The sequence below is a fragment of the Ornithorhynchus anatinus genome, chromosome 3 (genome assembly GCF_004115215.2).
Source record: "Ornithorhynchus anatinus isolate Pmale09 chromosome 3, mOrnAna1.pri.v4, whole genome shotgun sequence".
Taxonomy (NCBI): Eukaryota; Metazoa; Chordata; class Mammalia; order Monotremata; family Ornithorhynchidae; genus Ornithorhynchus; species Ornithorhynchus anatinus.
The window spans coordinates 15,852,308-15,877,042 of NC_041730.1; the positions used below are offsets into that span (position 1 = coordinate 15,852,308).

Below are 24,735 nucleotides of genomic sequence, written 5' to 3' on the forward strand. Positions count from 1 at the left end.
TTGGGGAAGGTCGAAGAAGAGGAATGGAATGAATGCACTGGTTGCGGTTCTTTTCGCAACACCAAAGAGAGGTCTGTTGGTTCATCTCCCTTTTGACATTCCCCAAAGTTGTGAGGGGCTGCAGGGGACAGGGAGAGGTTTGCAAAGGGAGGGTCCAGCACCGGGAGATCATTTCACCCTGTTCATTTGGACCAGTTTTCTTTTTTATGTTATTTGTGAAGCGCTTACCATGTGCCAGGCACTGTGATAATGATAGCATTTGTTAAGCACTTACTATGTGCCAAGCACTAACTACTGGAGGAGATAGAAGCTAATCAAGTTGGACAGAGTCCCTGTCCCACCTGGGGCTCACAGCCTTAAATCCCAATTTTTGCAGGTGAGGAAACTGAAGCACAGAGGAGTGAAGCTACTTGTTCAGGTCACAGAGACGAGCCAGGATTAGAACCCAGGTCCTTTGACTCCCAGGCCCATGCTCTTTCCACTAGGCCACACTGTTTCTCATAATTTAGTCTATCCGGATGCTACAATGGGAATAAGGAAAGACTATTTCACTTAACACCGGGGATCTTCAGCCTGAGGGCAGGTGATGACCCCAGTGGGTGCTAAGAGTCCCAAGGATTTGGTGAAAGTAATAATTGTGGAATTTCATTCATTCAATCGTATTTATTGAGTACTTACTTTGGGCAGAGCACTGTACTAAGCGCTTGGTATTCGTTAAGTGCTTCCTGTGTGCCAGGCACTGTACTAAGCGCTGGGGTGGATAAAAGCAAATTGGGTTGGACAGGGAATGTCATTTCCCAATATCCAAAGGGGCCTCAGCCGGGTGAGAAGCGGCGAGGTCTTATGGACGGAGCCCGGGCCTGGGAGTCCGAAGGACCTGGGTTCTAATCCCGGCTCTGCCATATGTCCGCCGTGTGTGACCTCGCACAAGTCGCTTTAGCTTCTCTGTGCCTCGGTTTCCTCAACTGTAAAATCGGGGTTAGATCCTACTCTCTCTTATCTAGCCTGTGAGGCCCGTGTGAGACAGGGACTGTGTCCAAACTCATCCTCTAGACCGTAAGCTGTGTGCGGGGAACCTGTCTACCAATTCCGTTACGTTGTACTCTCCCACGCTGTCAGTACAGGGCCCTGCACACGGTAAGTGCTCAATACGACTGACCGACTGATCCACCCCAGCACTTGAGAAGAGTCCTTGGCACAGAGTGCTTACCGGATACCCTAATCATCATTATTAAGGCAGGGCTGGAGCCCACAGAAAGGAGAGCGGTAGGTGCAACAGGGGAGACCAGTCTTAGCCAGGGAAGCAGGAGGCTGCTGGAGGCTCAAGTCGGAGTCAGGGAAGAGGCAAGAGGTGGTAAGAAACCAGGCCGGGGAGAGTCTGCTTGCTAGGAGACCTTTATTCTCTGGAAGCGGGCACCACCCGCTACCCCTTATTGTCACATGACTTTTACAGCAGTAAAAAAAAAAACCAAGACGACAGTAACAGTAAGAGTAGAAGGGGCTAGGGTCGGAGAGGAGGGCTAGGCGACGTAGGGAAAGGTGAGTAGCAGCCCCTCCCACGGGTTGACGGGTACGGACTCGAGGGACATGGTGGTCCCCTCGGGGTGGTCGAGCTCCGTGCTGAGCAACAGAGTGGCGGTGGAGGGCAGTGAGGTGTCCCTCAGCTGCGTTTGGACCAAGGTGCTCCCCAGGTTCAGCACCACCAGGAAGCGCTCGTTCTGGTCCCAGTGGCGCACGTAGGCGAAGACCTGCGGGTTCGCGTCCGTCGCGATCACCTGGAACTCTCCGTGCAGCAGCGACCGCTCCTTTCCCCGCTGGTCGCTCAGGCGCCGGAAAAGGGTGAGGAGGGAGGTGGGGGCCCCGCTCTGGCCCTGCGGGAGGGAGGCCCGGGAGACGTCAGGCCCCAGACCACCCTCGCTCCGTTTCCAGTCGATCCCCGCCCACCTGCCGGTCTTCCCCTCCACCGCCCTGTCGCGGCCCGCTCTCCCCTTCCGCCCAGCCCTGTGGCCAGCCCACCCGGCTCTTACCGCGACCGTCATGTTGAACCCGACCGCCTCTCCTGGAGTTTCTTCCCACCACATCATGGGGTCAGCGTCCGGCTGAGGGAAAAGAGACAAAGGTCTTGATGCCTAAAGGGGCCGGGGTGGGGGGGTCTGGGCCCCTCCTCTGGCTTGCTGGGCCACCTTGGGCACGTCACTTATCCGCTGTATTTGTTTAGCGTCTCGACCGTAAGCTCGTTGTGGGCAGGGAACGTGTCTGTTTTATTGTACTTTCCCCGAGCACTTAGTACGGTGTTCTGCACATAGTAAGCGCACAATAGATACAACTGAGGAACAGAGAAGTTAAGTGGCTTGCCCAAGGTCACGTAGTATCTACCCCAGGGCTTAGTGCAGGACCTGGCACAGAGTAAGCGTTAATCAGTCATCAGTCAGTTACCTCATCTGTAAAATGGGGATGAAGACCGTCAGCCCTCCGTGGGACAACCTCATTACCTCGTATCTATCTCAGGGCTTAGAAGAGTGCTTGGCACATAGTAAGCGCTTAAGAAACACCCTACAAGCTAATCGGATTGGATACAGTCCATATCCCACATGGGGTTCACAGCAGCGTGGCTTCGTGGCAAGAGCCCGGGCTTGGGAATCAGAGGTCGTGGGTTCTAATCCCGCCTCCGCCACTTGTCAGCTGTGTGACTTTGGGCAAGTCACTTAACTACTCGATGCCTCAGTGACCTCATTTGTAAAATGGGGATTAAGACTGTGATTCTCATGTGGGACAACCTGATTACCCTGGATCTACCCCAGAGCTTAGAACAGTGCTCAGCACATAGTAAGCGCTTAACAGATTCTAAAGTTATCATTCATCCCCATTTTACAGAGGAGGGAACTGAAGCACAGAGAAGTGAAGCGACTTGCCCCAGGTCACACTGCAGACAACGGCAGAGCCGGGATCAGAATTCAGGTCCATTGACTCCGAGGCCCGTGCTCTTTCCACTAGGCTACGCCGCTTCCCAAAGTACAACGGGGAAAAAATAACTATCCCCCTTCGCTCTTCAGCCGGGAGCGTCGCATGGGGTCAGGGGCTGCGTCCGACACGATCATCTCGTCTGTACCCCCAATGTCCGGGGTGAGTGCTCGACGAACTCTCCCGTCTCTGCCCCTTCCCCGGGGAAATGGCTCCAGCCTTACCTGTACAGAGAGTTTCTGCAGCCCTATCTCATCCCCGTAGCTGAAGAGAGGCGTTCCGGGCAGGGTGAACAGCAGCAGTTGGTATATGCGGAGGAGGTGAGCGGGTACGATGCTGGACAGGTGGGCGTCCTGAGACACCTGCACGCACACAAGGGTCTGGGTCGAACCTACGGCCACCCCCCAATTTGCTCTTTGCTCTCAGCTGCTCCTCCAGCCCCCACTTCCACCTCCGAAGACTTACAGCCCAGCCGCACGAGGGCCTGTACAGCTTCTCGGCCTTTTGGACGTATTCAGAGACAGCATCACTCATCTCCTTCCCTGAGGAATAGTTGTCCACGTACAGGCTGTTCATCGGCTTGCCACTCGTTAGGGTGAGAACCCGCAGGATCTCGTCCTTCTGGCGAGAAGACGTTCCCACCAACAGGAGCCTAGGAGAATGCAGGGACAGGGGGAGAAATCAGAGCAGCAATAGCGGGAGAAGCACATTCTTGAGAAGCGGCCTGGCCTGGTGGATAGAGCCCGGGCCTGGAAGTCAGAAGGACCAGGGTTCTAATCCCGGTTCCGCCACTCGGTGTCTCCGTGACCTTGGGCACATCAATTCACGTCTCTGGGCCTCCGTTCCCTCATCTGTAAAATGGGGATTATGACTGTGAGCCCTAAATGGGACAGGGGCTGTGTCCTACCTGATTACTTGGTATCTCCCCCAGTGCTCAGAATGGTGCCTGGCACACAGTAAGCGCTTAACAAAGACCATATAGTAAAAGATGGGGTGGGGATGGAGGGAGAGGGAAGGAGAGAGACAGGGGAGATGATAGAAGGGGTGGGGGGAGGTGGAGAGACATGTTAGAACCCTACGAGGGGACAAAGAAGAGGGAGCGGGGATGGGTCCCATTCTCCAGACGCATCCTCAGGTCCCCCCCCCCGCCAGAAGGGCCCAACAGAAGCTAAAAGCACAGTCTGTCACTCACTTGTCATTGGTGAAGAGTTGAGTGGAATTCTGCCACTCTTCCAGGGTATCTAAGTTCTAAAAACAATAGGGAGCCACGTCAGGGCAGCAGAGCGTGTCTCCCAAGCTCCAGATGCAAGGCCAGCTACCCGGAGCAGGGGAAACTCTGCCGCTTTCCCCGCGAGGGACTCTCGGCCTTGGATGTCTGCCACTCCCGAAAAGGACAAGGAGGCCCTGGGCCAGGGGTCACTCACCGGGATCAGGTCGACACTCTTAAGCTGGATTCCGTCCACTCCAACCTCCAACCAGTAGTGCAGGGCCCGCTGGCGGGAGGAGAGACAGGGAGAGTCGCCACCACGATGGCAAAAGCAAAGTTAGAGAAGTCAAGCCCGAGAGTTCAGGGTTTAACCTCACCCTCCGGTATCGGAAGGAGACTCTCCATCCACAGCTCCTTGTCATCGTTTTTGGTATCTGCCAAGTGCTTCCTGTGTGCCAGCCACTGTTGGGAGCGCTGAGGTAGACGTGAGGTAATCAGGTTGGACACGGTCTCTGCCCCACGTGGGGCTCACGACCCTGACCCCAGATGAGGGAACTGAGGCCCAGGAAAGTGACTTCCCCAAAGTCACACGGCAGGCAAGTGGCAGAGCCAGGACGAGAACCCAGGTTCTCGTTGTCTTAGAAAGGTGGGGCAGAGGGAACGGGCACATCCAAAGGGCAGCACAACATCTGGGTGACAGGAAGGTTGGACCAGAGATTTAGGGGGTCACCCAATGGGGCCTATGTTCCTCAAGTTGGGAAATCCCTCCCACCCTCCACCAGTCCCGTGAGACAGCAACCGTCTGTAGGAGCCCGTGCCTGGGACAGATGACCGGACCGGATTCCAGAAGGAAAAAGAAAAGCCAGGTTCTAGAACCGGCTACGGGAGGCTCTGGCATTCTGAAAACCTCTTTCAAAAATCAATCAATCATCAAGCGGGGATAGTTCTTGAATGCTCACTGGGTGCAGAGCACCGTACTGGGCACTTGGGAAAGGACAGCATGAGAGACTCGGCCGACAAAGTGATCCCCGCCCTCGAGGAGCTGGCAGTCATAAGAACCGTAATCACCGGTGGTATTACTTATGCGCTTCCTACGTGCCAAGTGCTGATCTAAGTGCTGGGGTAGATACAAGGTAATCGGGTTGGACACAGTCCCTGACTCCCGTGGGGCCCACAGTCTTAATCCCCATTTTATAAATGAGGTAACAGAGGCACAGAGAAGTGAAATGACTCGCCCACGGTCACAGAAGAGGCAGCTGGAAGACGTGGGGTGAGAATCCAGGACCTCTGATGCCCAGGCCCGGGCTCTTCCCACTAGGCCTCGCTGCTCACATGACCTCACGTGACCAAGGGGGGTTGGCAGCTGCCTGGGACAGGGCGGCCCTGGGAGAGAAGCCCTGGAATGTGCAACTCATCCCCCTCCAGGCACTGCAGCAGGCTGGGCTACTTTCCTCCTCTGCCTGTTGCCCTAACTGCTCCATACCTTTCCCCTCTCCTGACCCTCTCCTATCCCTCTTTCCTCTTCCCACTTTCACCACAACAAACCCTCCACCCCCAGAATTACACATAAAGCAAAAGAGGGAAGATGAAATATTTGTTAAAGGCAGGGAAGGTGCCTAATTCTGTTGCATAGTAGAGTGCTCTGCACATAGTAAGAGCTCAGAAATACCACTGACTGGATGTTTTTAAATGGTTCCTAATACTACAGATTCCTCAGTTTGACTGCTTTTCTTTCATAACAATGATAATAATAGGGGGGTTTAAGGGCTTACTATGTTCCGAGCACTGATCTAAACAAGACAATCAGGTTTTTCTTTTAAGTCTGTTTCTCCATCGATGTCTCCATCTTAAAGAATAACCCCAGGAAGTGTTTTGGTTAACTTGGGTACAAACAGAAATCTGACACTTTGAGTGAGCCCGCACTTCTGTCCATCATTATTAGTATTAATATATCTGCTACTTATTCATTTAAATGTCTATTTCCCCCTCTAATCTGTAAGCTCAATGTGGGCAGGGTATGTGTCTGTTATATTGCTGTGTTGTACTCTTCCAAGCACTTGGCGGAGTGTTCTGTACAGGGTAAGGGCTCAATAAATACGACTGATTGAGACTCTCTCCCCAAATGGAGCGGAGCTCAGCCATAAATGTCAATGGGATTTACAGGAGAAAAAGATTGCCGCCACCACCGCAATCCGATTCCCGGGAGGCGGAAAGGGAAAGGGAGACAAGTCACAGTTTCCCGGGAGGCGGAAAGGGAAAGGGAGACAAGTCACAGGAAAGGAAGGGTCAGGGCAAGGAGCCCTGCTCAGGACTCCAAGTCAAACACTCAGGGAAGCAACACGGCCTAGTGGATAGACCACGGGGCTGGGAGTCAGAAGGACCCGGGTTCTCATCCCGGCTCTGCCACCTGTCTGCTGTGTGACCTTAGGCAAGTCACTTCACTTCTCTGGCCCTCAGTTCCCTCATCTGTAAAATGGAGATTAAGACTGTGAGGCTCATGTTGGACAAGGACATGTGGACAGGTGTCCAATCTGATTAGTTTGTATCTACTCCAATGCTTAGAACAGTGCTTGACACATAGGAAGTGCTTAGCATTAATCTATTATTAATAATAATAATAACAATAACAGTAAGTACAGGGCCTGCTGCTGGCAAGGCAGAATTTGTGCCGAGGCAGAGACCCAAGAGCCTCTGGGCAAAAAAGGCCCTGCCCGTGAGCGGGTGAAGAAGCGTGGCCCAGTGGCTAGACAGACCAGAGGCCTGGGATTCAGAATGATCTGAGTTTTAATCCCAGCTCCGCCACTTGTCTGCTATGTGACCTTGGGCAAGTCACTTCACTTCTCCGGGCCTCAGTTCCCTCATCTGTAAAAGGGGGTTCATTCATTCAGTCAATTGTAGAGCAGTTACTGTGTGCAGAGCACTGTTCTAAGTGCTTGGGAAAATACAACTATAAACAGTGACATTCCCTGCCCACAATGAGCTTACAGTCTCCCTTGTGGAGCATGGACTGTCTGCAACCTGATTAGCTTGTAACTACCACTGTGCTTAGAATAATGCCAGGCACCTCGTAAGGGCTTAAACACCATTAAAAAAAAGGAAAAAAAAGAAGTCTCCCAGCAATGCCTGGACTTCTGTTCTCTCCCTCCCTGGTCCCGGAGGGAAGCTGGCATCTTATGGGGCCTGGCATCCCTCTCCTTGCACAGCCCTCTAGACCATAAGCTCGCTGAGGGCAAGGAATGTGTCTGTTCTACCGTACTCTCCCAAGCGCTTAATACTGTGCTCTGCACACAGTTATTGCTCAATAAATACAACTGACTAAGCTCTGCTTGCTTCTGCTCCCTTCCGTTAAAAGACCGCGGTTGAGTTTTCTATCATGCCCTCTTAGCCTTAGGAAAAGAGGAAGGGGCTATATCACGAGGCGAGAATGAGGCTATAGGCACTCCCACACGGAGGGGTTCCAATTCTTGGTTCTGGTCCTCCCCGCTAAATTGCTATTCTGGAAGTCTGTATCCTGGAACGGGTAAGGCCCAGCCCAAAGCCTGGTCTGGCCTGGTCCGGGCCAAACACCAGGAACAAAGGGCCAATCCTGGGAGAGGAGGGGGGGGCAGGGGCTAACGCACATATCTCTGCATGTTGCCCAAAACCACGAATCTCTCAGCATCCACACGGAACTATCTTTTTTTTGAAGAGGCCCAGGGCCATCAGGAACCGCCACGATCGTTTTTCCCCTCCTCCCGCCATCCTCACGCCCATCTCTTCCTTCTCCTCCCCTCCCTGCCTAAAATGGAGGCGACGTGGGAGTGGGAAGAAGCTAGCCCGACCAAACCAACCTGTTCCCACTTCATCTAGACCCTCTTCTCTCATCGCTAATGTTCTCACCTTCATCTTTCCGCTCAGCTCCTCCATCTCATCTGGTTTGAACCAGCTGTCCGTACCCTCATAGTTGGGGGTCAGATCTAGAACGACCTTGATGCCTGTGGCAATGGAAGTTGGGAGACAATTAGGAAATGCCAGGAAATCTGGAGAGTGGCCACCCCCTTAGTGTGTGACTACTTTCTCAGGGAGGCCTAGTGGAAAGAGCACTGGCCCACGAATCGGGGACCTGGGTTCTAATCCCTGATCCGCCACTTGTGTGCTGTGTGACCTTGGGCAAGTCACATCACTGCTCTGGACCTGAGTTTCCTTATTTGTAAAATGGATTTCAATATCCGTTCTCCCTCCTACTTAGATTGTGAGCCCCAGTAAGCATTTAATAATAATAACTGTCTTTGTTATGACGTTCCTAAGGCTCCAAGAAAAGGGCCCAGGACTCTATTTCCCCATCACCTCCTCCCATGGCAGTGAAAGTAAAACTTTTTTCCTCTCCCCGTTCTTCCCTAGAAAAATTGGGGCCACCTGCTTGGGGGGAATGACACGACCACCCTTTTCCTCTTTCCCATCTCCATACCACGCCTCCCTTACTCTTTTTCTTAGCAGCCTCCAAAAAGTTTAGGAAGTCTTCCTTATCGCCGAAATTGGGCTCGATCTGTTCGAGGTACGTCTCGTTGAGGTGGTCTCTGGTGTTCTTGTGGATGGGTCCCACCACCAGCCCTTTCACCTTCAGAGTGCTCAGGTAATCCAGATGGCTCTTCAAGTCTGCGGGAGGACAGGGGATTAGCCAACTCGGAGAGCTCAGCTAGAGAAGCCTGGGTCCCCTATATCCCGCTGCTGGGTTACTGGGATGAGGGGAAAGGGGTGGCAGGGAGGGAATGGAGGTGGGGAGGGGGAAGGGGAGAGGGATGGGAGAAGAGAAGGGGTGTGCGAGGGGGTGAGGAGAAGGGGGGAGATGGGGTGTGCAGGCGGGTGAGAGGGAGGTGGGTGGGGGAGGGGGATGAGAGGGAGGAGGATAAGAGGGAGGTGAAATAATAACCATAATAATAATAATGACGATATTTTTTAAGCACTATGTGCCAAGCACTGTTCTAAGCGCTGAGGTAGATACAAGGTAATCAGCTTGTCCCACTTGGGGTTCTCAGTCTTCATCCCCATTTTACAGTTAAGGTAACTGAGGCACAGAGAAGTTCAGTGACTTGGCAGAGTGACAGAGCTGACAAGCGGCAGAGCCGGGATTAGAACCCACGACCTCTGACTCCCAAGGCCATGCTCTTTCCACTGAGCCACTCTGCTTCTAAAAGGGAGAGAGGTGGGGTGGCTGAGAGGGAGCATGAGGGGTGAGGGAGGAAGGGGAGGTGGGAGGGAGGTGGGAGGGAGGTGGGGAGAGATAGGGATGAGGAGAGAGGGGTGCTCTGCGCACAGCAAGCCCTCGATACGCCTGAATGGTGGACTGAATGAAAAGGGTGGGGATTGAGGGTGAGGAGGGGGTAGTACGGAAAACTGCCTGCTGACTTGTTTTCATGTCTGTCTCCCCATTTCTAGACTGTGAGCCTGCTACTGGGTGGGGACTGTCTCTATCTGTTGCTGCATTGTACTTTCCAAGTGCTTAGTACAGTGCTCTGCACTCTGTATAGGGGCTGAAGAAATCTGACTAAGTGAGTGACTGACTGTGAGTGACTGTGACTGAGTCACTGACTGAGTGACTGAGACAGTAAGTGTGAGTGACTAAGGGTGACTGAGTGACTGAGAGTGACTGAGAGTGAGTGAGAGTGACTGAGTGAGTGTGACTGACTAAGGGTGACTGAGTGACTGTGAGTGACTGAGAGTGACTGAAAGACTCACAGAGAGTGAGTTTGAGTGACTGACCGACTAAGGGTGACTGACTGACTGAGAGACTGAGTGAGTAAGAGAGCGACTGAGAGTGAATGTGACTGACTGAGAGTGAGTGACTGAGAGTGACTGAGAGAGTGAGTGTGACTGTCTAGGGGTGACAGACTGAGAGACTGAGAGTGAGTGACTGAGTGACTGAGAGAGTGACAGAGAGTGACTGAGAGAGTGAGTGTGACTGACTGACTGAGAGTGAGTAACTGAGTGACTGAGAGAGTGTGAGTGACTGACTAGGACTGACTGAGACACTGAAAGACTGAGAGTAAGTGAGTGAGTGACTGAGAGAGTGTGACTGATTGACTGACAGTGTGAGTGAGTGACAGAGAGAGTGACTGAGAGAGTGAGTGTGATCGACTGACTAGAGGTGACTGAGAGACTGGGAGACTGAGAGTGAATGAGTGACTGAGTGAGAGAGTGAGTGTGACTTACTGGCTGAGAGACTGAGAGTGAGTGAGTGCCTGAGAGAGTGAGTGTGACTGACTGAGGGACTGAGAGACAGAGAGTGAGTGTGAGTGACCGATTAGACTGTAAGCCCGTCAAAGGGCAGGGATTGTCTCTATTACCGATTTGTGCATTCCAAGCGCTTAGTACAGTCCTCTGTACATAGTAATTGCTCAATAAATGCCATTGAATAAGGGTGGCTGAGTCACTCACACTCAGTCTCTCAGTCAGCCACCCTTAGTCTGTCACTCACACTCAGTCTCTCAGTCAGCCACCCTTAGTCTAAGGGTGACTGACAGAGACTGAGACTGAGAGAGTGAGTGTGACTGAGAGACAGAGTGAGTGACTGAGAGAGTGCGTGACTGAGAGAGTGAGTGTGACTGAGAGACGGAGTGAGTGAGTGAGAGAGTGAGTGTGACTGAGAGACAAAGTGAGTGATTGAGAGACTGAGAGTGACTGACTAGGGGTGACTGACTGAGAGATTGAGACTGAGGGTGAGTGTGACTGAGAGACAAAGTGAGTGATTGAGAGACTGAGAGTGACTGACTAGGGGTGACTGACTGAGAGATTGAGACTGAGGGTGAGTGTGACTGAGAGACTGAGTGAGTGAATGTGCCTGAGAGAGTGTGAGTGACTGACTAGGGGTGCCTGAGAGTGAGTGAGAGTGCGTGGCGGTGAGGGAGTGCGGGGTTTGTGTGGGGGGCGGGCATGGCGTCTGGGGCCCGAGGGGCCCGGCGTTGGCGTTGGCGGCGGCGGCGGCTGACGCAAGAGGGAGGAGGCGGCGGCGTGTGCGGGCCTCCTCCCCGGGCCGGCCGCAGCCGGAATGGGCGAGAGGGAAGGAGGAAGGCAGGGGGGGGTGAGAGAGAAGTCGGCTCGGTCGGGCCGCTCACCTTGGAGTGCGGTCCTGGCGGGGGCGTTGGGCTGCGGGCCCCGGAAGGCCTGGAGGGCCCAGACGCGGTAGAGCGGCCCCCGGTGCCACCAGGCCTGGGCGGGCAGGTCCCGGCAGCGCGGCGCCCGCACGATGATGACGACGGCCCCGGCCAGCATGCCCAGCCAGCCCAGCCAGAACAGCACCAGCAGCGCCCAGCGGGTGCGGACCCAGGCGGGCCGCCCGGCCACCTTCAGCAGCTCCTCCTTCGACAGCCCCGTGAACTTGGCCGCCGCCGGGTCCTCGCCGCCGCCGCCGCCAACCTCGCCCTCTTCGGCCGCCTTGGCCTTGACCAGCCCGTTCTTCTCGCCGCCGGCCGCGGGGCCCCCGGGCCCCCCGCCGCCCGCCGCCGTCATCGGCTGCTTCTCGGGCTCCAGCTCGTTCAGCTCCACCTCCTTCATGTCGATCTCCGCGTCCTGGCTCATGGTGTCCTCGGCGCCTGCGGGAGACCCCGCCGCCCGCCCCAAGTCAGCGCGGGAGGGACCCCCCCAAAAAACCGCCCACCCCGGGACCGAGCACACAGTAAGCGCTTGACCCCCCCACACACATCGTCACACTGGGAGCCCGTCGTGCAGTCACTCCACAGTGTGTATTGGGCGCTTCCTACGTGCACAGGACTGTACGGAGCGCTTGGAATGGACCCTTGGGCAACAGATTGGTCGTTGGTCTCTCTCTGTTGCCCGATGGGCCATTGCAGGCGCTCCGTACAGTGCTGTGCACGTAGGAAGCGCTCAATCGATACGATTGAATGCTGCTGATGATGCAGATGTCCCCGTCCCCACGGCCCCCGGAGGGCTGGCTACCTGACGACGACGACGACGACCTCCCTCCTTGTGGCCTCCGACAGTCGATCTGTGCGACGGAAGGAGCGGGGCCGGGCCTGGGCCTGGAGGCGGGAAAGGACCCTCCCCTCGCCCCGCCTCCCTCCCCTCCTTAAGGGGGAAAAACACCCTAACCATAATCATCCTGCTATTCGTTCATCCGCTCGTATTTACTGAGCGCTTACCGGGTGCAGAGCACCGTGCTAAGCGCTTGAAAAGTATAATTCCGCCACAGAGACAATCCCCCCTTGTCCCTCTGCTCTTCCCCCAGCTGAGCCCCCTTTCCCTCTGCTCCTCCCCTCTTCCCCTCAGCGCTCATTTGTATCTATTATTTATTACCCTGTTTATTTAGTTAATGAGGTGTACATCCCTCTCATTCTATTTACCGTGATAATGTTCTCTTGTTTTTGTTTCGTTCAGTTTGGCTCTGCCGTCCGCCTCCCCCGATTAGACTGTGAGCCCGTCGTTGGGCGGGGATCGTCTCTCTCTGTTGCCCAATTGTCCATTCCAAGCGCTTAGTACAGTGCTCTGCACGTAGTAAATGCTCAATCAATACTACCGAATGAATGAATCCCTGCCCACAGCGGGCTATTGGTTAAGCGCTTCCTATGTGCCAGGCCCCGTGCTAAGCGCTGGGGTCGACCCGAGCCCATCGAGGGGGGGATGCAATCCCTGTCTCCATCCCCGTTTTACAGATGAAGCTGAGGCCCGGAGAAGCGAAGGGATATGCCCAAGGTTGCCCAGCAGACAAGTGGTGGGGCGGGGATTAATAATAATAATAATGATGATGATGGTATTTTTAAGCACTTACTACGTGCAAAGCAGTGTTCTAAGCGCTGGGCGGGGGGAGGATACAAGATCAGGCTGTCCCACGTGGGGCTCACAGTCTCCATCCCCATTTTCCAGATGAGGGAACTGAGGCCCAGAGCAGTGAAGCGACTTGCCCACAGTCACACAACCGACAAGTGGTGGAGCTGGGATTCGAACCCACGACTTCTGACTCCCAAGCCCGGGCTCTTTCCACTGAGCCACGCTGCTTTAGAACCCATGACTTCTGACTCCCGGGCCTGGGCTCTAGCCATTAGGCCATGCTGCTTCTGGGGGATGGAGGAGAAGAAGGTGGGAGGAGGGAGAAGGAGGTGGAGGATTGGGATGGGGCAGGGGAAAGAAGGGTTGAGGAGATGGGCAATGAAAATAATAATAATGATATTTGTTAAGCACTTACTGTGTGCCAAGCACTGTTCTAACTGCTGGGTTAGATGCAAGGTTATCAGGTTGTCCCACATAATAATAATAATAATAATAATAATGTTGGTATTTGTTAAGCACTTACTATGTGCAGAGCACTGTTCTAAACTCTGGGGTAGATACAGGGTAATCAGGTTGTCCCACGTGAGGCTCACAGTCTTAATCCCCATTTTCCAGATGAGGTAACTGAGGCACAGAGAAGTGAAGTGACTTGCCCACAGTCACACAGCTGACAAGTGGCAGAGCCAAGGTTTGAACCCATGACCTCTGACTCCCCAGCCCGGGCTCTTTCCACTGAGCCACGCTGTAAACATGAGGTTCACAGTCTCCATCCCCATTTTACAGATGAGGTAATTGAGACCCAAAGAAGTGATTTGCCCAAGTTCACCCAGCTGACATCATTTTAATGTTTAATTTCAAAGTCTGCCCCCCCCCCCCCCGTAAGACTGTAGGCTCCCAACTCTATTGTCTTGTACTGTCCTAAGCGTTCAGTACAGTGCTCTGCACACAGTAAGCATTCGGTAAATACCGTGGATTGGTCGACTTGGGGAGGAGGGGAGGATGGTACCAAAATGCCTAGGAGGTTTGGACCCAAGTATGTAGGTAAAACAGAAGGTGGGGATAATAGGAGGAAAAGATGAGGCATTGGTCGGGGAAGGCTTCCTGAAAATATGATTCTAGAAAATTTTCGGCTTCTGGTAAGGGATTCTAGAGAAGCCCGAATTTTTGGCTTCTGGTAAGGGATTCTAGAGAAGCCCGTGGTGGGCCTGGGGGTCAGTGGGTCATGGGTTCTAATCCTGACTCCCCCACTTGTCTTCTGCGTGACCTTGAGCGCGTCACTTCTCTGGGTCTCAGTTACCTCATCTGTAAAATGGGGATGGAGACTGTGAGCCCCATGGGCCTGCGTCCAACCCAATTAAATTGTATCTACCCCGGTGCCGAGAACGGGGCTTGGCACAGAGCGAGCGCTTAACGAGCATCAGAATTATTATTTATTGTGAGGCCTCAGGTGCCAACCTAGGACCTAAAAGATTAGAGAATAATGCACGGCACCGCTCCGCCAGAACATGGAGTCCTCTGGAGAGGGGCTCGATTTACTCCCAAGCAGCTGCCTGGAGACCGAACAAGGCAGCGGGGGCCGGAGAAGGGCCATGGGGGCTGTTTGCCTCAATCCTTTAAAACTGAGTTAAAAGGAGCCACCGGGGCTTTCCTTCCTGTGCTCTCCTCTCCGCTTACCCTGAGGCCCTGATGTTTCCTGGGGTTCTGATCTTCCCCTGGCTGTTGGCCGGTTCTCAAGACTTGAAAGGGAGGGACTGTTCTCTCTCGTCTCCAACTGCAGGGTCCCTTCCACCCCCAACATACTTGGAGGAAACTGGAGAAGGGAAGGATGGGTGGCTAAGCCTGTAGCCCCTGGGGTGAGAGGAAATATGGGGGGTGAGGGGAGCTGGAGCTGGAGCTGTGGGGGGTAGAGACCAAGAGGAGCACAGTGTGTTTGGAATGCTTTGTACTGCCAGATGCTTCTGTTCTTGGAAAACAGCTGAAGCAGCTAGCCACCCCCCCACTCCCCCACAACTGAGGCCTTTGGCCAAAACCCCAGTTTATTAAATGGAAAACTAAAGGCCAAAGAGGAAAGGCTCTGTTATCGACATCTATTTTTTCAGTCTAAACTTATGAGAGCAGCGTGGCTCAGGGGAAAGAGCCCAGGCGTGGGAGTCAGAGGTCATGGGTTCTAATCCCCGCTCCGCCGCTTGTCAGTTGGGTGGCCTTGGGCAAGTCACTTCATTTCTCTGGGCCTCAGTACCTCGTCTGGAAAATGGGGCTGAAGACTGTGAGCCCCACGTGGGACAACCGTGATTACCTTCTATCTACCCCAGCGCTTAGAACAGTGCTTGGCACATAGTAAGTGCTTAACAAACACCAACATTTTTATTATTATTATTATTATTATTATGGTAGATTCATCAGTTGAGCTCTAGGTTGAGAAGCGGCGTGGCCTAGGCGATATGTTTTGTTTTGCTGTCTGTCTCCCCCTTTTAGACTGTGAGCCCGTTGTTGGGCAGAGATGGTCTCTTATCTGCTGCCGAACTGTCCATTCCAACCGCTTAGTACAGTGCTCTGCACACAATAAGCGCTCAATAAATACGATTGCATGAATTGATAGAGCACCGGCCTGGGAGCCAGAGGACCTGGGTTCAAATCCCGGCTGTGCCACGAGTCTGCTGCGTGACCTTGGACAAGTCACTTCACTTCTCTGGGCCTCAGTTTCCTCTTCTGTAAAATGGGGATTAAGACTGTGAGCCCCATGTGGGACAGGGACCCGTATCTACCCCAGTGCCCAGTACAGTGCCCGATATGTAATAAACACTTAACAAATACCATAATTATTATCGTTATGTTTCTGAGAACTTTTATTATCCCAGACTCCTTACACTCCAATTGCTTACGTGCCAAAGCAGCGTGAGCTAGTGGAAAGAGTGTGGGCCTCGGCGTCAGAGGATCTGGGTTCTAGTCCCGCCTCCTTCATTTGTCTGCTGTGGGAGCTTGGGCAAGCCACTTCACTTCTCTGGGCCTCAGTATCCTCATCTGTAAAATGGGGACCTGATTATCTTGTATCTACCCCAGTGCTCAGTACAGGGCTTGACACATAGTAAGTCCTTAAAGTGCTTACCACAATTATCATTATTTTCCCTCTGCTCCTCCCCTTCTCTCTTCCCCTCCCCTCAGCACTGTGCTCATTTGTATATATTTTTATTACCCTATTTATTTTGTTAATGAGGTGTCCATCCCCTTGATTCTATTTATCGTGATTATGTGGTCTTGTTTTTGCCCATCTGTCTCCCCCGATTAGACTGTGAGCCCGTCATTGGGCAGGGATCGTCTCTCTGTTGCCGAATTGTACATTCCAAGCACTTACTACAGTGCTCTGCACATAGTAAGCGGTCAATAAATACTATTGAATGAATGAATGAATTATTATTCAGAGGAGCCCCAGATGAAGGGCATGAACTCTGGTGCCCTGAGTAATGGACAGGGTCCATGTGCAGAGGAGTAGATAAGATTTCGGTGCTCTCCTGGGGACAACAGATAAAATCCTTCTGCTGGTCTCAGGGATTCTCTGCTAAGTCTCCGGTAGACTTTGCTCCTGACTCTGGGGTGGGGTTCAACACTCTCTGGCAAACATGGTACAAGCTACAGTGGGGGAAGGGTAGAAAAGGCTACTTTTAGCAGGACGACTTTAAATCTTTAATAAGTGTGGCTAGAGAAGCAGCGTGGCCTAGTGGATAGAGCACCGCCCTGGGTTCTAATCCCGGCTCCCCCCCCGTATGACCTTCACTTCTCCAGTTGCCTCATCTGTAAAGTGGGGGATAGAGCACCGCCCTGGGTTCTAATCCCGGCTCCCCCCCCGTATGACCTTCACTTCTCCAGTTGCCTCATCTGTAAAATGGGGATTGACGCTGTTCAACCCCAATAGCGTGCATCTACCCCAGTGCTCAGTAGAGTGCCTGACACATGGCGCTTAAGAAATACTGTGATTAACATTATTATTATCATTAGAATATTTAGACGTAGCCCTGGGAGCTAGAGCAGATGAGTATCCCTTTTGCATCCGACCCCCGTAGGACTGCTAGAAACATCAGCGTCCGACACGGGCTGGTAGGAACTGAGTAGACTATAAGCTCGTTGTGGGCAGGGAATGTGTCTGTTTATTGTTGAATTGTACTCTCCCAAGCGCCTAGTAAGTGCTTAATGAAGATGATTGAATGAATACAGACTAGGTCTGGGCAGAGAGCAGGGGCTGGATACTTGTAGTTCTCCCTCCTTCGGAGAGCAGGTCACGAGCAGGGAAGATTTCTGGGCAGGCAGAGACCTGCCTGATTCAGAGCAAGGAAGGAAAGGGGAAAACAAGGGATTGCTGGATGGGACACAGAAGTAACAAGAAGATGGATGGGCAAAGTCAATCAGTCAATTGTATTTCCTGAGCGCTCACTGGGTGCAAAACACTGAACTAAGCGCTTAAGAGAGTACAACATAATGAAATAACAGACACATTCCCTGCCCAAAATGAACTTACTGTCTAGAGGGGGAGACAGACATTAACATACATAAAAAAATGACAGATATGTTACCTAAGTGCTTGAGGGAGGACTGGGGTGGTGGTGTTAATAAAGGGAGCAAGTCAGGGCGATGCAGAAGGGAGTGGAAGAAGAGGAAAGGAGGGCTTACTCAGAGAAGGCCTCTTGGAGGAGACTTTTGCTGCGACTAAAATTATAACTATTACTACAACTTTTTTTTTAACCCATTAGCCCTTTGTTTCAGTGTTTCTGGCATCTAGTTTGAAAGAAACTAAAACACGTTACAGAGACAGTTAAGTACGGGAATTCAAGCCCAAGCAAGAACTGGGGGAATAAAGCAAAAAGAATCTCTCATAAGATCAACTCTGCCATTGCCATAGAGATGCACAACTAATTGGATACCCCCTGTCCAGAGTTTACAGTTTAATTAAGAAAAATACTGCTGTCAAAATTAGCCGATATATTAACTGGCTTCCCTTTGCTGTACTTTAATCCTTACATTTACATTAGCTCCCTTACTAAATTCTTGGACTACTTCATTTGGAGAGAACACAGATTTCCCAAATAGAAAACTTGTCTGCCAAGATTTTTTTTTTAATGGTATTTGTTAAACTCAGTAGGTGCCAGGCACTGTACTAACCGCTGGGATAGATTCAAGCTAATCAGGTTGGGCACAGTCCATGTCCCCCATGGGGCTCACAGTTTTCATCCCCATGTTACAGATGAGGTAACTGAGGCACAGAGAGGAATGACTTGCCCAAAGTCACGCAACAGATTTATGTTTGATTTAAATCTAGATTAAAAGTGTTTGCACGTTTTGTGATGGAATTTCCAAAGTCATCGCAGAACAAACCGTCTGCCACAAAGGGGCTTGAGCAGACCCGAATATGAAATAAATCGTTATTTTACAAAACATCTTCCTATAAGCAAACTTTCCCAAGAAACGGCATGGCAGGTAATCTTAATAATAATTATGGTATTTGTTAAGCACTTCCTATGTACCAGGTAGTGTACTAAGTGCCAAACGCCTGTGGCTGTCCTATTGCAAAATCAATTCAGTGAAGTTATTACATCTTTCACAATAATCCAGTCCAGTGGGGAGAGGCATGGTTCTCAGAAATAATGGAATTCATTCATTCACTCACTCAATCGTATTTATTGAGCGTTTATCGTGTGCCAAGCACTGTTCTAAGCACTTAGGGAAGTGTAATACAACAACGAACAGATACATTCATTGCCCAGAATGAGTTCACAATCTAGAAGGGGAGAGAGACATTAATGTAAAGAAATAAAAAATAAATAAATTACAGCTATATACATATGTGGTGTGGTGATGGAGGGAGGATGAATGAAGGGAGCAAGTCAGGGTGACTCGGAAGGGAGTGGGAGAAGAGGAGAGGAGGGCTTAGTCAGGGAAGGCTTCTTGAAGGAAATGTGCCTTCAGTAAGGCCTTGAAGTGGGAGAGAGCAATTATCTGCTTGATATGAGGAGGGATGGTTTTCCAGGCCAGAGGTAGGACGTGGGCGAGAGGTCGGCGGCGAGATAAAGGTCCAGTGAGAAGGTTAGCACTAGAATGCCAGATCCATGGGTGAAGTGGACCGGACCATGCTCCTAATCCAAAAATCCTCATAATACATTGTCCTCAGATAGAGAATGTATCAGATACCTCTACGATATGAATGGATTCTACACTTTGATCTTTGCCAAAGGCCAAAGAGCCATGACTCTGCCCATACAGTCTCACTGGCCTCGAGAAAAGGCATCACATATGCAGTAAGCTCTCACTAAACACAAACTGCAAAAGAATTTTATATGAAACACCACCGCTGCAGAGAACTTTTTGAACCATATCTCATTTCCTTTAAGAAGCAGTGGGGTTCAAGAGAAAAAATACGGGCTTGCGAGTAGGAGAAAATGCTTCCTAATCGCGCCTACACCACTGGTTTATTTTGTGATCTGACCAAACTATTTACTTCTGCAGTACTTACATTATCTCATCTATGAAGCGAAACCTAATACTATGAATTTTTCGTGGAAAGGAAAACGTGATTCTAACTCTCTGTCCACTTGCAACAGCTTTTAAGTATATAATAAAAGCTTGACAAATAAAGTCATTAAATCTTGCTTTCACCTCAAATAATTCCCCGGGGGGAGCGCACCATTCCTGGAAGTAGAGCAATACCAGGTCAATGCATGGAGTGGACGGAGCAAGCCCCTATTCCATCTCCTTGCTCCAAAAATCCATTTAATATGGATAGAGGACGTATCAGATATTAAACTGATAAGAACAGATACTGCACTTGATCTTAGCCAAAAGGCCGAGAAGCAATGGTAGGGTGGGGGCACTGCGCCAGGCCCTCGGTGTCCCGCTCCCTTGCAGCTCCTTCTGGCCCTGCAACCGCTGAACCCACCGCACTTCGCCCATTTGGTGTCCGTGCCAGGGGCCCAGCACCACCAGGGACCACCCCGGGACCCCAGAACCCCAGATTGGCTGCTCCTCCTTTCCGGCCGAGTCTTTCCTCCACCTTCAAACTCCAGCAATTTCCCCCCGGCCGCATGAGGCTCGCCATTTGCCTCAGCCTCACTCCCACACCTCCAGACAATTGCCAAACAGACGGTTTCGCCCCGCTCCATCTTCATTCTCTTTGCTAAAGGATGATTGAGAAACCAGATGACAACAGAGCATTTGCCTTTTTGCTAATTGGTAGAAGGGTCTGGAAAAAGTCATGAAGTGTGCCGAGGTAATGATTGCCACAAAACTACAAATTGCCAACCCTATGGTGTTTCCACTGACAATGTATGGCTCCGAAAGCCGGCCTGTGAAAAAACAGGATAGAAAGAACATCGATTCTTTTGAAATGTGGGGTCGGAGAAGGCTTTTGAAAATACCGTGGGCTGCCCGAACAACAACCCGAATGGATTCTGGAGCAAATTAAACCAAAGTGGTCTTGGGAGGGCCAAATGACTCGACTTAGATTAGTATATTCTGGATACATCATCAGGAGGTCTAATTCTCTGGAGAAGACACTAAGGCTAGGAGAAGTCCAGGGAAAACATGGAAGTGGTAGACTGGCAGCGAGATGGATAGAGACCATAACAAAGATAACGGAAGAACCAATTGAAAGGTCACGGATTATGGCAGACAGGACGTTCTAGAGAAAGTACATCCATAGAGTTGCTATGAATCGGAAATGACTCGACGGCACTTAAAAGTAAAGAATAATTTGCGGGCCTGGCACTATATTAAATGCCAGGATAAATAAAAACGCCGGGGGAAATATCAACAAAACAGGTTGGATACATCCATGTCCCACGTGGAGTTCACAGTCTTAGTCCCCATTTCATTGACGAAGTAAATTTGAAGCAAACATTTTTTTCTAGGAGAAAACTACTCTAAATCCATCTTCTTCCCACGAAAGCTCCCCAGCTATTCACATAACTGAAAAAGCATTCAAGAGGGAAGTTACAACTATGAAAAATGGAAAAAAAAACCCTCATTTTTACAGAGAATGAAAAACACTTAGACAATACAGTGTCAGTAGGCATGCTCAGCAACTTCTTGAGAACAGTAGGAGCTACTTATGTATTTCTAATATTTCTACTCGCCCCACCCCAGCTGCAGGTCTTGCTAATTCCATCTCCCACCCTACTTCCACCCCCTGGGAATAATAATAATAATAGTGGTGTTGCTAAGTGTTTATGTGCTAAGCACTAGGGTAGATACAGTGTAATCCAGTTTTCCCACATGGGGCTCACAGTCTTAATCTCATTTTACAGATGAGGTCACTGAGACACAGAGAAGTGAAGTGATTTCCCAAAGTCACACTGGTGATGAGTGGTGGAACCGGGATTAGAGCCCAAGAACTCTGACCAAACCCGTGTTCTTTCCACTTCAGCTTCCACCAAACTGTGCTGAAGGAAATGGGATTTCCTAGAGCCTCCAGGAATTTCTTATCTTCAGGAGAAAGAACAATGAAAAAACAGCAGGTTGCTTTTAGAGCTGTCATAACATCATTCAGGTCACATCTCCTCCAGGAGGCCTTCCCCAATTTGGCCCTCTTGTCCCAGGCTCGCTCTTCCGTCTATGTGCTTGCTTCTGCAATCTCTGGCAATCTGATATCCCCCACCCCTGAGCACTTGTGTATTTACTTTTAATTATAAGTTACTTATTCACATTAATGTCTGTCTCCTCCCTAGACTGTGAGTTTATTATGACCAGGGATTGGACCTGCTAATTCTGTTGTATCGGACTCTTCCAAGGGCTTAGTGTGATGCTAATGTCCATGATCAAGATGATCATGCCCATGATCTTTGGACATTTGATATTCCTCTCCCCCGCATCCCCACAGCACTTGTGTACTTATCTTTACTTGGTAAATTACTCATTCACATTAATGTCTGTCTCCTCCACTGGACTGTAAACTCATTATGGGCAGGGAATGTGCCTGCCAATTCTACTGCATTGTGCTCTCCTAAGCACTTAGTACGCTGCTCTGCACATAGTAAGTGCTCAGTAAATACGATTGATTGATTGAACTGGCCACAGAATTCTTATTCAGAGAGAGCTCATTGGAGAGCAGGTAAGAAATCTCAGCTGATAGAAAAGTTGAGCTACAAAGTTATCTGACTGGAAATGTAAAATAGATCCTACCGAGATGGCATTTCTGAAAATGAAAAAGAAAATGAACTAATGGAGGACTTTATAAAAAAGATCTTTTGGGTCCTAGCAAGCAGGGTAGTGTTGCCTTGTGCGATTTACAAAAGCCTGGGTACTTTGTAATCCCCACCTCATCCCGTCCCCCCAAAATAAACTCCACCCTTTCCACAGTTAATCGACAGGTCTATGTCCAAGCAGGACATCATATTAGTCAGATGCTAATTCTGCCTTTGTTTTCTTCAGTTCTCTCTTTATCATCAGCCTAGCACAGACCACATTTTGACATTTCGATTGCTATTTTCTGGTGCAGCTGGTACATTTCATGTTTTCAAGCAGAGCTTTGCCATTTCACTAAGATTTTTTTTCCAACATAATAATAATAATGGTGGTATTTGCAGCACTTACTATGTGCAGAACACTTTTCTAATTGCTGGGATATAAAGAGCAATCAGATTGTCTACATGAGGCTCACAGTCTTAATGCCCATTTTACAGATGAGGTCACTGAGGCACAGAGAAGTGAAGTGACTTGCCCACAGTCAGCTGACAAGTGGCAAAGCCGGAATTCGAACCCATGACCTTCGACTCCCAGTCCCCTGCTCTACCCACACCACCACACTGTTTCATAAAAAAGCCTTAAACATTCAGAGAATAGTTCTCTCTCTCCTTCTGTGTCGCCCTCCTGCAGACTAGGTAGTAAATTATCTATATTAGGGTATTTATTAAGAGCTTACTATGTGCCAGGCACTGTACTAAAAGGCGAGGTTTTGTTCCTATCGTTTTATTTGCCGTTTTTTGGTTCTCCTTTCTTCGAAATGCTTGCATTTTGAAATCCCCTGTGCTCCTCCGGGGGGGGGGGGGGGGGGGGAAGGAGGGGGCGGGCATGTGACCCGCGGGCGCTGACGTCACGTAAAGGGCGGGGAGATGCAAATCGGGCGTTTTCTCCGCCCCGGGGAGAGCTGGGAAACGGACAAGAACCGTTCGCGTCCGTGGGCCGCGTGGAGGTCATTGCGAGAAGCTGAAGGGGGACAGAAGGAGAGAGGGGGGACAGGATCCACGGACTCCGATGGCCCGGGGGGAGGGGGGAGGACCAGAGACACCCATCCGCCGTGACCTGCAGAGGAGCGGGAGAGGAAGAACTAACTTAACTGAGGGGCATTCTTCTTTCTATTTGCCAAGTATCATAAATAGTGCTGGTGAGGTTTTTAATTAGAAGGCACGTTAAGTGTATGTTTGCAGCAAGGGGTAAAAGGTTACCTTACTTTCCTTTTCTTGGAGCACGTTTAATATGCCTTTCTCTGGTTAATGATTTATCAAACGTTGTACGAAGGAGGGAGGAAAATACCATAATGATTTTTACCAGTGATATACTATTAGGTACCAACAAATACCAACATTATTATTAGGCAACATGGGCATTCCGCAAAACAGCTTTATTGATGATGATGGTATTTGTTAAGTGCTTACTATGTGCAAAGTGCTGGGGGGATGGTTGCAAGGTAATCAGGTTGTCCCACATGGGGCTCACAGTCTTCATCCCCATTTTACAGATGAGGGAACTGAGGCCCAGAACAGTGAAGTGACTTGCCCACAGTCATATAGCTGACGACCGGCGGAGTCGGAATTCGAACCCACGACCTCTGACTCCCAAGCCCGGGCTCTTTCCACTAAGCCACGCTGCTTCTCTTAGAATCCGTGACTTCTGACTCCCGGGCCCGGGCTCTAGCCGTTATTAGGCCATGCTGCTTCTGGGGGAGGGAGAAGAAGAAAGGGGGAGGAGGTGGAGGATTGGGATGGGGTGGGGGAAAGAAGGGTTGAGGAGATGGGCAGTGAAAATAATAATGACATTTGTTAAGTGCTTACTATGTGCCAAGCACTTTTCTAAGCGCTGGGGTAGATACAAGGTTAACAGGCTGTCCCACATAATAATAATGTTGGTATTTGTTAAGCGCTTACTATGTGCAGAGCACCGTTCTAAGCGCTGGGGTAGATACAGGGTAATCTTAGTACAGTGCTCTGTACATAGTAAGCGTTCAATAAATATGATTGAATGAAGCGCTTAACAAATACCATCTAATGATTATTACCCTTGCTTGCTCCCTCCCTGCTGACTTCCCAGCCTCCTGTCTCTTCCCACTCCAGTCCACACTTCTGCACCCTGCTGCCCGGATCATTTTTCCACAAACACGTTCAGGGTACATGTCTCCCCACTCCTCAAGAAACTCTAGGGGTTGCCCACCCGCCTCCACATCACACATAACTCACCATTGGCTTTAAAGCTCTCGATCCCCTTGCTCCTTCCTAACGCAGCCCGCATACTTAGCTCCTGAATAATAATAATGATGGTGGTATTTGTTAAGCGCTTACTATGAGCACTGTTCCAGGCGCTGAGACAGACACAGGTAATCAAGTTGGGGGCTCACGTGGGGCTCAGGGTCTTAATCCCCATTTTACAGATGAGGTATGATTGACTGACAGGTTATTTTTCTAATATGCCTTCCCTGAGAAAAGAGTGCAGTTCTTGGAGGTCCCGCACAGCCAGCCTGATGCGGGGACTAAGTGGCCCAGATTCCTAGTCCCTCTCCCTGAACGAAGAATTAACTTAGCATATTTATATGTATTACGCACCTTTACTCATAA

General features: G+C 50.7%; 1 protein-coding gene, 1 non-coding gene and 1 pseudogene across 4 annotated transcripts; all 3 read right to left on the minus strand.

Moving 5' to 3' along the window:
• Positions 1–1,377: 1,377 nt before the first annotated feature.
• SLC3A2 (solute carrier family 3 member 2) lies at positions 1,378–12,192 on the minus strand. Of its 3 annotated transcripts, none has more exons than XM_029060446.2 (10): positions 12,110–12,192; positions 11,260–11,739; positions 8,630–8,803; positions 8,048–8,142; positions 4,386–4,454; positions 4,154–4,209; positions 3,427–3,613; positions 3,186–3,323; positions 2,028–2,099; positions 1,521–1,871 (listed from the first exon to the last, which is right to left on the minus strand). In XM_029060446.2, the coding sequence occupies exons 2-10, from the start codon at positions 11,720–11,722 to the stop codon at positions 1,521–1,523; spliced, it is 1,605 nt and encodes a 534-aa protein (XP_028916279.1). In that variant the 5' UTR covers positions 11,723–11,739; positions 12,110–12,192. The 3 variants fall into 3 exon arrangements, with proteins under 3 accessions (XP_028916277.1, XP_028916279.1, XP_028916278.1); XM_029060445.2 differs by having other exon boundaries at positions 11,260–11,736; positions 12,101–12,187; XM_029060444.1 differs by lacking the exon at positions 12,110–12,192 and having other exon boundaries at positions 1,378–1,871; positions 11,260–11,736.
• Positions 12,193–18,982: 6,790 nt separating this feature from the next.
• LOC114810808 lies at positions 18,983–19,161 on the minus strand (annotated as a pseudogene).
• A 426-nt stretch (positions 19,162–19,587) lies between these two features.
• On the minus strand, positions 19,588–19,769 carry LOC114810685. The gene has a single exon (XR_003758380.1). It is a non-coding gene; the product is annotated as a U2 spliceosomal RNA (small nuclear RNA).
• Positions 19,770–24,735: the final 4,966 nt, after the last annotated feature.